The 13,366-nt window shown below is 40.0% G+C and overlaps 1 protein-coding gene across 1 annotated transcript in view; it reads left to right on the top strand.

Moving 5' to 3' along the window:
* Positions 1-13,366, top strand: part of LOC121946446 (ERC protein 2-like) — a gene marked incomplete at its 5' end in the record, with an annotated part of 186,922 nt that overhangs the window by 62,398 nt on the left and 111,158 nt on the right. The window contains 2 exons of the mRNA XM_042491008.1: positions 2,210-2,347; positions 8,899-9,087. Of these exons, the coding sequence (XP_042346942.1) occupies positions 2,210-2,347; positions 8,899-9,087 (327 nt within the window). The remainder of the gene's footprint in view (positions 1-2,209; positions 2,348-8,898; positions 9,088-13,366) is intronic.

Raw genomic sequence — 13,366 nt, 5'->3', positions numbered from 1 at the left:
TTGGAAAAGTACCTCTTCAGCCCGCTCACTTAAAATGAGGGAAGCATTAGAGAATAAACGAGGAAACCCATATCAACCTTGCCTCTTTCTCTCACAAAAAAAATCCCATCTAACACACTCATTGCAATCATGAATTGCTGGGAATTGTATCTGACTTTGCTAGTGTGAAGCTTTCCCATCATTCCCTGAAGGGTTTCATGTCCCTATCGCTTGTGGATTGACCTGCCAGAGCCTTTAGTTTGGCTGTATAATGACTGTCATTAACCTATCAAGATCTGCCGAAGGGTCCTGACTGCTTTTTCCCACCCCCTCTTGCCACTCTCCCTCCATTGCCAAAAACCAAGATGGCTCCTTTAAATCCTTGCTCGCGCCCTCCGGGGAGCAGAGAACACCAAAGTCTACAGTCTAATTGGATTCATTTGTAAAATAGCTGTGGAGATTTGGACATTATCTATCTATGTACCCATGACTGGAATGCAGCTTATTCCTCCCCCACTGGACATGTTTTACCCCGTCACCATCTCAGTTAAAGTTTGGTCTCTCGATGGCCTGAAGTGCTTTTTGTGTCTTTTATTGGGTTCTCATGTTCATTAAATAATGAATTCTTTTTAGTGCATGTGCCTTTCTTTTGTACAAGACAAGCCCTGATCTGAGAAAGGACCACTTGGGTCAAATGTGGAATTAATTCTTTGCAGCAGCGGGTGAATGGTGCTTTGTCTGCCTGTAGAAAAAAAACACACTACTAAAGAATAGTTGGAGACAGGAAAATAGATACTTTATGCCAGTGTGTAGATCTCAGGGAGTCCATTGACTTTTCAAATTTGAGTACTTTTTTTTTTTAAATCAAGGGACTTTTTTAGTCAAAGGAATTCAGGGTGTGCTTGTGGAAATTATAAGTCACCATGTCACCATGTCCTGTCACCAGATGTGCGATCCCTTTGTAACTAATTTGTAGACCTCTGGAGTCTCATTGCATCGTGCTGTGTCCTTCCCCAGCTGCATCTGCTAGTGTTTTGTTTGGTACAGCTCGGAGCGTTTTGTGTTTTTTGTGTCTGTGCTTGTGTGTCTGTGTGCCTGTGAATGTGTCCTTGAGTGTGTTTGTGTTCCGTTTTGCGGATGTTCATCAGATAAAGGCTTTTGAACACCACAACTGGCTATTACACCGCCACTTTAGCAACATGAGGTTAGCCGCAGAAAGCCAGATGCAAGGACTTGTCCCCTGAGTCAATGGGCTGAATTAACTCTTAATGTAATGCTGCTAAACTGGTACTGAAGCTGCTTTGGTCACACCATCCAGTGGCTGTGTTGTTTACACCTCTCCACTAAGTCTTTTCTCTTCATGGATCCAAGTAAAATTGTCTTAACCCAAGCTGTACAGTAGAGGCCTTATTGCTGCTCATCTTTGAGATGCTAGGCCAGAATGGAAGACATTATGGCAGGAAATTAGAAAATGCAGCCAGAAGCTGAGCACAATATTCAGTGTCTAGATTCATCTTCTCGATGAATTGTCAATGAGACAATTTCTTTTAGTGGTACTTTGGTACCACAAGGTCTCTGGATATGATTGTCCAGTTGGGTGCATTGTTCAAACACAACTTAACATTTCAGGCTCAGTCTCAGTTCCATTTTAGGATTGATTTTAGGATATTATTGATGGTCTGTAAGGTTTTAATTGGTCTGGCGCTGCCTTATCCAGAACAATTACTGTGCTCCACTTAGAACACTGAGGGCCACTGATCAGATGCTCCTGGATCTTCCCAGAACTAATGCACAAAACCAGCTGTGAATAGCTTACCCATACAAATCAAAACTTCTCTAACAATAGAAACTTTTAAGTTGCTGCTGAAGTTCTGCCTTTTTTCATTGTTAGTTACTTTGAGCATGACAACTAAAATTGATTTATTCTTTTGTTGTGCCTCATCCTTTGTTGTGCTGCAGTGTGCTGTATTATGTTTATTCTCTCCTATGTTCCCATTGTTGTTTGCTTCTGTATTTATCTGTTTTATATTTTGACTGTCAAGCATTTTGGTCAACTGTGTGGTTTTTTTTTTTTTAAATGTGCTTTACAAATAAAGTTTGACTTGACTTGGCAGTCTAAACTTTTCTGCCCATGACTCTTAATCTGTGGGATTGTAATATGCTTGTTTCACATTAATATGCTGCTAACCTCAGCTCCCCCTCTTTTATATTACTGTCCATTTCTCTCCAGATTGAGAACCTGTTGGAGCAGTTAAAGGATAAGGACAAACAGCTGGCAGGGTTGAGGGAAAGGGTCCAGGGTCTTCAAACTGACTCCAGCAACACCGACACAGCCCTGGCCACACTGGAGGAAGCCCTCTCAGAAAAGGTAAGGAAGGGATGAAGGGACGATAAAGATGACCTTGTTTAAAAAGCCAAAGAATAGGCAGAAGCTGAAGATGGAGGTCACGCAAAGCGTGCAACAGCTGCTGGGAAGAGATAGTTGTTCAGGGTTCCCATGGTCATTAAAATTTCTGGAAAAGTTATGAAATTAGAAAAACTGTTTTCCATTGCATTTAAAATCTAGTGCTGCACTGCGTGATTATTGATTTGATCCTCAGGTTTATAACGTGCTGCTCTAGACTATTGGCATATGCAGACAATGGTGGCAGAAATGTCTAACCTAATAAGACAGCAAGCCCTCGCAGTTTGCTTATCCATAAATGCCTGGGAAGTGTGTGTTTATAGGCCTACCCATTTTAAACTACTAAAATTAAGTCATGGAAATGTGCTGAAATATCATTAAAAAGTTTTGAAAACGTATTGTAAAAAATGGGTGGAAATCCTGATTGTTGCTCTATTGAATAGTTGCTGAAAGGATGCTGAGAAAAATAACGCACACTATTGATGAGAAGTTTGTTTGTCAGATGCAGACAACAAAACCTTACAAAATTAAAATATTTGACAAACACTTGGCCTAGAAGGGTCTGGAAATTTTTACCCGTTGAGGCATGTTGGTCTTTCAGGAAGCTGGTATACAACATACAGCTTAATGAAGTTGTGTGCTTTGCTATGACTCACTGCCATAAATTACTGACATGGCCTCCTGATTTACAGAGCTTGGACCACACTAGATGAGGTCCTCTCTGAAAACAGTAAGGGAGAGAAGGAGAAGGGAGGTCTAAGGTGAACATAGACAGAGGATTAGTCCCTGTCTGTAGCTAGCTGTGCTGAACATAGGGAGGGAATGATCTATAGAATAAGAGGAGGATAGAAGTTTTGAAAGGGGGAGGAATGGAGGGATGGAAAAGAGGAATGGCAGAAGAGGCACAGCGCTGATGGAAGAGGTGGCCTCAGAATTCAGGGAGGGAGAGGTCAAGGAATGTAAGGGTGGAGGCAGAGTAAAAAATGAGTAACTTCTGCAAGACATATGAAAGAAGAAGAGAAAGAACAGAGCTGGCAAGAGGAATACAGTTACAAAGGATCAGACTGGGATGGAAATTCAGACACAGATAACACAGCCACGCACATAGAGTGGAAACAATTAGCAGCTGTGACCGTGACTGAACATTATTCAGGATTCCTGCAGATCCTTAATGAGTCTTAAAAGGCATTGAATTCATTAATCTAAAAATAAGGCCTTAACTGGTATTGAAATGTCTTAAATCAATCTTTCAAAAGTCTTAAAAATGCTAAGACAAGGGAACTAGAAATATGAATGTTTTTTGACATTGTATTGTCTAAAAATAAATGGTGGCTTTTTTTTTCTTTTTTACCAAACCCCTCTTCTTAAACTAGTTATAATTGGAATTGAGTCGGTGGAATCTCACATGCAAATTGAGAAACACACAAATTTGCAGAAAAAAACTTTCGAACAAATGCCAAGTATTTTCCAGTTCTAACCAGATCTAACTTTTTCAGTGAACTGGAATGTTTTATGCAAGAATAAACATTTGGGAAAAATTGTCCTTATCATTAAGTAAAACATGTTGGTTCATGTTTTTTTTTCTTTTTAATTTTAATTATTGTACAATTCGTTTTAAATTCAATCCTGGGTGGCGTTAAAAAGTCTTGAAAAGTATTTAATTTAACTTGCCTTAAGCTGTAGGAACCCTGTAATGAGAGAGACTGTACCATAAAGTTTTAATGGTATATGTGCAGTCCCAGTCCAATGTTAGTAAAATATAAATATCATTGCTTTCTTAACTGGATTTACTTGCCTAAATAGCACATCAAATGTGCATCATATGCATCCATATGCAAAGGAAGATACACTGCTAAGTAAAACCACACAGCTAAAAAACTGCCATGTGAATCAAGGTGAACTAAGGAGTGAACGGGTGAGTCAGTGGACAGGCTGGATGTTGGTCGTAAACACACGTTTTTTGTTTTCTGGCAACATGAGAAAGCGGCTGGTCTCCATAAAGCCTCACCTTAACACCACTGAGCTAGTACTCCGCCACTAACACTACAACATGAATGGTCTCGCTGGCCACTGTGGTATTTTGTTGTGCTTTGTAATGCACTGCATTTTATGGTACATGCACATTTACGTAATAAAACCGCACTGATTTTCTCGGATTCTCAGGTAAATGCGTGTCTTTCGAGAAGTTGGAGTGCTAATGGTGTTTTTCTTCCTACACAAGCCTTTAGTGATGTGTTTATGCATTTGCACTCATAGTTACAGGGTGCCAGCGATTTCTAATTGGAGACAGGCTTGAACACAGGGCAGTTTTGATTTACTTAGTGTACTGACCACGGAGATGTCAAATCCAAGTCTGGAAGTATATACACTTTACCTTGAACTGACTGGCTTGATTTCAGTGTGGCTCGATCTTGCTGAGCTTTGTTGCATGTTTGAAGTTGTTGCGAACACGCATATGTTGGTGCTACAGTCTTAAAAAATGATTGCTTTGACGCTGCAGGCTTAAAAATGGTTCCCATTTACGTGTTTGTTTGTACTGCAGGCTAAAAAATGGATACTGGTTTACATTTTGTTGGCACTGGCTGCTGCTTAAGAGTTTATAGAGTTCCCAATTAGGACAGATGCGGATGTCCAGCTGTACTTTCCCAGTGGCTGCTACATTTTTATGTGTTTCTAGTGTGCACATATATGTTTATGCCTAAATATTTCTGTTTGCAACATTAGCTTGTGTTACTTGTACTCTGACCTGCCAAATGTATACACATCTTAGGGACTGTAGGAAGTCCATGTATCTACCTTTTGCAGAGAGGTGCGGGTAACCTGCTCCCATTCATTAAGGGTTTTAAGGATTGCAATCATTGCTTTAATGAAAGGAGGAATTCCCAGTAAGTGCGAGTCATAAGCTTGCATTGATTAAGTCTCTGCCTTTTGTACACACCAATTAGACGCTTTGGTGGGTCCTTGGATCCGTCTGGCTCTGGCAGAGCACCGAAAAGATGATCAAACTTGACCATCTAGAGGAAGTAAAAGGTTTCAATAAACCTGCAGAAGGATCATTACCAGCTGCCCTTGTGCGATGGCCACTGCAGTTCAACAAACCAACCCTAGTCTGGGCCTCACACAGACTGGACATCTCTTTCCCCAACCTCCTCACCAACTGAGTGATGTGAATCATGGCTCGTTCCAAGGATCAGCTGAAAATATTCTACGAGATCTCCCATGACAGAATTAAGAGTGGTGCAGTTCTCCCATTTGATGTAGCTGTGAATGAATCCAAACAGTGACAAGGATTTTACTAAATAAAAATTAATACTCCCCCAATGATAAATCTTAGTCAGGGTTAGAGAGGGTTGGGATGATGGAGGTAGCTGCAGCAGCAAACAGCATTGACATGAGCATGTAAGGTTATAATGTCCATGCTATATAAGGCTGTTTTAAGATTCATGTTTCTTTTTTCTTTCTTTTTTTTTTTACATTGTTTTTAAACTGCCTGTAGATAGCTTGTTTATACAAGTACACATCATGTCTATCTATCTATCTATCTATCTATCTATCTATCTATCTATCTATCCATCTATCTATCTATCTGCATGCCTGCATGAATATGATGGGATGTTACTTGCCAACACTAGATGCAAATCAACCAATACAAGTGTTACTTCAGTGTTCTGCCTGAACTAGCACAATGCTTCATAACTGACATTTCGAAAGAATAGTGTTAAAACTGGCTCAAAGTTCTAACAGTCTGAAATCTGAGCATCGTAACTCAATGTTTTTTAAGCAGTTCTGAACCAGAGATACAACGTAAGTGCTGAGTCAGCCAACAACGCCTCCTCAATAAAAGATAATTATGTTTTTTACACAATGTTAAGTGCTGTGACACTGATTGTGTGAAAGTAGGTTAAGTGGTGTCAGACACAGAGGTGCTTGTGTTCTTGACAGGTATGAACAGATATGTGACTGTGTGTGTGTGTGTGTGTGTGTGTGTGTGTGTGTGTGTGTGTGTGTGTGTGTGTGTGTGGGTGTGCGTGCGTGCGTGCGTTGTCTCCGTCTTGTCGGCTGCAATTACTTCCACTGATTGTGTTGAATGTTTTTAACTGCACTGATTTTAAATCCATTCAGTCGACAAGAAAAAGAATTGTTTGCATTGTGCTTGCAGGAATCAGTATATTAATAGACAAGATGTTGGCTGATGTGTTTTTCATTCAGCACATAGATGTTTTCACTTAAAATGATCTTTTATCACCTAAATTTGTTTTTGTTGCCGACAGACTTTGAAATGAATAACATAATGGCACAATAAACTGTAAATCCTTTCTCTGCCTTGGCCCATCTGTTTACCCAGAAACCACTTCTGATGCAGCCTACATATAATTCAGCTGTGATGAGGAGAACGTTGGCGAGCTTTTCAGACTTTGTGGTCAACACAGGGTGTGTGTAATGTGTTTACAAGAGCGAGTGTGTGTGTTGCTAATCACACTCCCTGTCACAAACCTGCTCTTGGAGCCAATCGCTAGCCACAGTGCTGTGGTTCTAATTAACAGGCTGGGGCACTGTGCCCAAGCCAAGCCCTGCTCTTTGGTGTGTGTGTGCTCGTCTGCAATGTTATGTGTGTGTATTTTTGTTGTGTTTACATGTGCGCCACACTTTTTATTATCACATCCTGGTCTCTTTCCCTAAACCCCAAACATCCTAGAGATATTTCATAATGTGGGGAAAACACCCAGGACCTATTAGCCATGTGGTCTCTCTCCCTCTCTGTTCTCCCTCTCTCGCCCTCTCCTCCAAAGCCCACTATGCAGCGTGTTACTGTGCCAGGTCTAGTTAGTGGGTGTATTTGTCCAATTACCCAGGGGTTTAAAGCTGCCAATCATGCAGCGATGCCACATCGTAAAGCCTCATTGCTGAGCTGTGCTCTGTGCCTAAATAAACACCTGAGTAAACACCTTGATAATCACTTCAGTCCACACCTTAACACACACATACACCTTAACACACACCTACTACACACACCTTGCATGCTCCGCCACCCATGGTGTGGACCTGGTCTCAGGCCAATGCCCAAAGCCGTGGTCCTCCCGCTGTCCAATGTGATTAGAGAATAGAGAAAATTATGATGTAAACATTCCAGCTCAGTTTATCAGCAGTCAGTGTGGAGTTATTAGGAAGTGATCTACAGTATTGTCCAATCCGCTCTCTATAAATCTGTCTTTGTCCCTCAACTCTTCTCTTGTTTCCTCTGTCTCTGTCTTTTCTACTTGGCTCTGATCTCCTCATGTCCCTGCTATTATTTATGGCAGTGTTATTTATGACAGGCATTTATGAGTTTGTCTTTGGCCTCACTTGGTGAGGCATGCTGGCGAGCCTAAACAGCGAGAGACTGGATCAAATTTTTCAGTAATGATAGGAAAGAACTGTAATCACACAGGGGCTGACAACCCTTTGCACACTGGAAGCAAAACACACATTTCTTTTTTTTTTTTTAAACATATGTTTATTGATTTTAAAACATTTAACAAGTCATGCATGCAGAAACCCCACCCTCCCACCACTTTTAGAACATATGGCATTGAATAAAAAAAGAGAAAAGAACTGACAGAAAAAAGAAAAATAACAATTACAATAATGTGAAATAAATTAAAATAAACTACATAAGGAAAAACAAACCACACACACACACACACACACACAAAAAAAACAAACAACAAAAAAGTAAGGGGCCTAGGGCTGTACCCAACTCAGAATTATGCCAGTTGAATCAGATTCTGCCATTCAATATGAATATTCAGTGATTTTTTTTTTTTCTCATATAAAGTTTTAAGATTTGAACGGGGCTCAGTGTGACAGCAGCTTTCACTTAATACAGTAAACAACATAACAGCGGTAACAATGAATCAGCAGTCTGCAACAACAATTTTTGCTGACACTAGATATCAAATAAATGACTGTGTTGTATGAAGTTGCTGTAAGCTGTAAATTCACAATTTCTTAGAGACAAGATAATATTAACTCAGAGGCTTACTGCACAAAGTGTCTCCTCCTTTGTGCCAATGCATCTCATTTGCTGCAGCCTTTACCGAAAAATAGCATGAAAGTCAAGAGCACTCACTCCACAACAACGTCTGGGGACCAAAACGTCCTTAGAAGCAAACTGCTAATTAAACTGACAAGCAAAGAAGAAAAAACAAAAAAAACAACTGCTAGACTTGAAGCAATTTCAGTTGACTGAGGGGTTTCTGACTGATGAATTGAATCTTTGACTTTTTAGGGTACAGCCTTAAAAGGGCCAAAGGCAAAACTTTACAGTCAATATTAAGGCATTAAAAATAACAGTAAAAAAATACAGGCACACATTATGGACTGAGTACAGCACACCGTCCTCACAATAACATTATTAAAAGCACACATTTCTTAAATGTGACATTTTGATGCAGATAATAGCCACCTTGGCCCTTCCTGCTCTCACAACTCTCACCAAACCTTCCTCTTTTCTTTTGTTTTTTTTACGACCTCAGGAGCGAGTGATTGAGAATCTGCGTGAGCAGAAGGAGCGGGAAGACAGGGTTCGGCTAGAGGAGCTGGAACAGATGAGGAAGGAGAACCAGGCATTAAAGGAGAAACTTTCGGCCCTGCAACCCCAGAAACTGTCCCCAAGTCAACCTGCTAACTCTGTCCCAACCCAGAACCAGAGGCCCGATGGAGAGGTCAGTATGGATTGTTTTCATGTAGTTATTAAACCTAAAGTAGTAAAAAAAGGTGTGTGTGTGTGTGTGTGTGTGTGTGTGTGGCATGCAGTATTACTAATTCGTATAAATATGTATGGCTATTGTATGACTTTTAATGTGAGATATGCAAAACAACACTTGTGGCTAAAACATTGCGCATGTTGATACGATCACGGTACACAAGATTGATAGCCTGGTATGTGTGTGGACTGCAGACAAACGGCCATTAATATTTCATCGTAACAGACTCACACATGCTCATAACAGACTCACACATGCTCCGCCACTTGTGCCGAGTTGAAAAAATGAGTCCAAACACAAAATCCCATTTCACAGACCTCATAAAACAAATAATAACAAGTATCTTCCTCGAAACCTTTTACTGTTGAATACTTCAAACGGACATTGCAATGCTTTATAATTATTTTTTTTTATTGTATAAAAAGAATTAAAAGAATTTACTTTTACAACCACTCTGCAGTGGTTGTAATATGCTTCTTGCACTCTGTATTTACACTGCTTACATCTACAGTAGTGGTAATTCCACTCTCTTACCTCCCTGTGTGCATCCACATTATTGTTAGCAACTCCCAAGCAAAGGGCCTGCCTGCACTTTGTCCCACAGGATAAAGGGATGAATTAAGAGAGAGTGATTTATGGACGTAAAAGATCCCTCTATCCCTGTTCGGATGCCAAGTAAGAGGCCTGGCTGTCTTTTTTTTCCCTCTTATTCCTCTCCCAGGCTTACAAGCCAGGACAGAATCTCGCCCTGCCAGAATTTATGAGAATGTTTTCTTTTATTCTCATAAAAAGCATACACACATCTCATTCCTGTGAAATGATATCTTGTTGAATGTGGACGCGGCACCACATGAAAGGGACAGCAGCTCAATAACTCTTTGTAGTGAGCAGATTCACACTCTGATAGAAGTGTTGCCATAATTGGCCTATTTTGTGTACTCAGCAGCAATCAGGTCTGTTATGTAAACTTGCAGATACTTCAAAAACACGGATGCTGTTTGTATGTTTTTCTTTGTGAGTATGACTGTGTGTTTCTTTCAGTGTGCCTGTGCATGCGTGCCAGCACCGAAACAACTGGTGATGTGCGAATGTGTGAATGTCTGCATGTGTTCAAGTGTGTCCAGTATGCTATGAACAGCAAAAGCTGTGTAGTACTAGCAAAAGCTGAACTTATAAGCCAAGCCATTGTCAAACCCCACTTTGACATGGCAATTGCATTCTTCTGCATACTGGCTATTTCCTGCATTATCACTCTAAAAGTGCTGTGGTCACTCATCTCAGTCAAGGTGGCTGAATGAACACTGAAGTCAGGATAGCAGACGTACAATATGGGTCATCTTCCGCTACACGCTGAAAATCTGCCCTATGCTAGCACTTTAGGGATGTAGTCAACCAAGAATAATCTTGGTCAGCTGAAATTCTACCTACTCTTCAACTAATTGATTGGTCAATAGCGAAGAAAAAAACTGCATGTATCTGTAAATTAACTTGATCGGCCACAGAGCACTAAGTGGATTCTATGTGGTCACTTGTGTGTCCATCAAAGCATTTTTAACGCCAGTGTGTTCTTTGAATTCTTTGTGTTGTTACTGCCGTGTATTTACACAATGCTACATATGGCAGCAGAACACTGAACGCTGTGATGTAAAAAAAACAAGAAGAAAAAGTGAGTAATTTAATCAGGACATTTTCTTATTTTATTACTTTAAAAAATGTGTTTTGCTAAAGAGAAACTAAATGTGCTTTATCTTAAATAGTCTAATAACGAAATTTCCTGTGCAAATTAGCTAAATTCTACTTGTGACTGTCAGTTGTTTTTAATGCAGATACAATATTACTGTTGCTCTGTAAAATTATTGCATTTCCGTGACGTCATGTTTTCAGGAATTAAGTTTTTTTTTTTCTCAAGCCAGTATACAGTAAATGTTTTTGAAACTGTCGCATTACTACCAATAGTTGTATGAGAAGCATCCTTATTTGAGATTAATTTCAAACGGCCCCAAAAATGGAGAAATAAGCCTGTTGCCTGACAGCCATTTACCTCTCATGCAGATGTAGCGTTTGCGTTTGCCATCAGGTTGTGTATACGCGGTGGCCCACTCACTGTATCTGCAGATGTTTGTATTACTGACTCAGTCAAGCTGTTAGTGGAGCTTTTTATTTTGACCTCAGTGCTTTGTTGACTTCTCTGCATCCTCATCCTCTTCCCATAAAACAGTATTTGTTGATTCCAAGGTTAATAAAGGACTTCTGAAACTAAACACTAGCTCTTCAAAGAGAAAATTGTAAAGATCCTCAGGGAAGGCAGTGACCTTTCCAGAGAGGCTCGGCTTAAATCAGCAAGGAGGCACCACACCTTAACTCACTTTTGAGTCCTGTTCAAAAGACTCTATTCAATCCAGGGGGTGTCATATATAATTACTTTTTTGGTTCCTTTTGTTGTTGTTGTTGTTGTTGTTCTCTGTGTCTTTTTGATGATAATGTAGAGATCAGACTAATCAGACATTGATTTTTGCACGAACAGATATATAATAAGATTGAATGCTGTCATATGTAAGATATTCAGGGACAGATATTAGCATGAGAAGTCAAAACTTTCTTAACGCTACCCAGCCACAGTGCAGCTGGGAATCCTGTGACCCAGTTCAGATCCTGGTGGCCACACATATTTAACTTATTTGTAATATTTACACTTCGGAGACATTTCCAGGAATGATAATAATAATTTAGTGACCAAATATGTAATCGTATCTTTACTGGCCTTCCCCCTCCTGTCATAATATCACAAATTCTTGTCGGACCCGTCGTCCTCTCAGCCGCTGCTTTCCTCATGTCTGTGTTTTCCACTGAAAGAACATAACAAACTCTGGACCACTTAAGCCTAATGCATTTTGTGCAAGCTAAGATTGGGTTTGATGTGTGTGCACAAGTGTATGAGGCTAGGTGTGGAGGTAATGGGGGTGAGGATGAGGTAAACAGTGACTCTGCTTACCTTCCAGAGGGCCAAGTGTTCCCCTTTTACACACCATGTAATCCCAAGTGTAGACACTAGTGTATACACCAATCGGCAACCTTCAGGGTAGAAAAATGAAGCCAACACCAAGTGGCCAAAAACTGCAGTTTCTTGAATGGCCACTTGGGGCTGGCTCCAGAAGTGAGTCAGTCCCCATTGACACATGTTAAAATGCTCAACTTTAAAGCAAAAAAAACCCAAACAAAAAAATAAACCCAAACAAAACAAAAAACAAAATGATGAAGGCCAAAGTACCAAACTGGAGTAAATTTGCAAATCCCAAGATAGTGAAGAAATGTCACTTCCTTCTTTCCCGTATGAGTGGCTAATACTTGTTGCCTTTGATGGTTGGATAGGTTAGGTTTAGGCCAGAATGTCAGACTAAGCCAAGAGGAGGGCAGAGAAAGGCAAGCTGTTCCTTTGCTGTCCTAGGAAACATAAATCAGCAACTGGAGGCTTTAAAATGGGAGTCCACAAACTATGTCTATTATTTTATACAGTCGATGTTATATGCATGCAGTGTTGTGCTTATGTGGCTTTTTATTGCTGCAAAAATCCACTATATATTGTTGTATAATGACAACTAATTGATAATTGATTAATAAGTTTGAGTAATTTTTAAGAAAAATAAGGCCAAATTGCCTGATTCCAGGTTTCTTCACTCCTCTGTGACAGTAAACTGAATTTCTTTGGGATGGAGACAAACAAGATGTCACAGTGGCCTTTGGGAAATACTGATCAACATTTTTCACCATTGTATAACATTTTGAAGACCAAACAATTGATCAGTTATTCCAGAAAATATTCAACAGGTGAATTGACAGTAGAAATAGTTGCTAGTTGCAGATGTATTTTTGTGGTCGCATGGGGCATATACTGAATATTGTAAACATGTTTGGACTCATTTATGTTCACAATAGATACTGACTGAGGATTCTGTCCATGCCATGCATGTATGTGTGTGAACGTTTCCTGAAAGCATATGGATATGGAGAAAACAGAACAGTACCAATGGGGATCATTTAAAAGACATTTAAAAAAAGGCAGAATGGAGCAAATAGATGATATAGTGAAAAGAATTCTCCACATGTATTTAATGGCCTCACAGAGCACCACTGTCTACAACAATGCCTCTGTTAAAGGTACAATATTTTCCACCAGTGTCTTGCTTGTTTTTGTCTGAAACTTTTGACTCCGTCCTCTAGTGCCATCTATTGGCTGTAT

Source organism: Plectropomus leopardus, chromosome 8, assembly GCF_008729295.1.
Source record: "Plectropomus leopardus isolate mb chromosome 8, YSFRI_Pleo_2.0, whole genome shotgun sequence".
Taxonomy (NCBI): Eukaryota; Metazoa; Chordata; class Actinopteri; order Perciformes; family Serranidae; genus Plectropomus; species Plectropomus leopardus.
The sequence above is the reverse complement of the archived record's forward strand: the minus strand, read 5'-3'. Positions and strand labels throughout refer to the sequence as shown.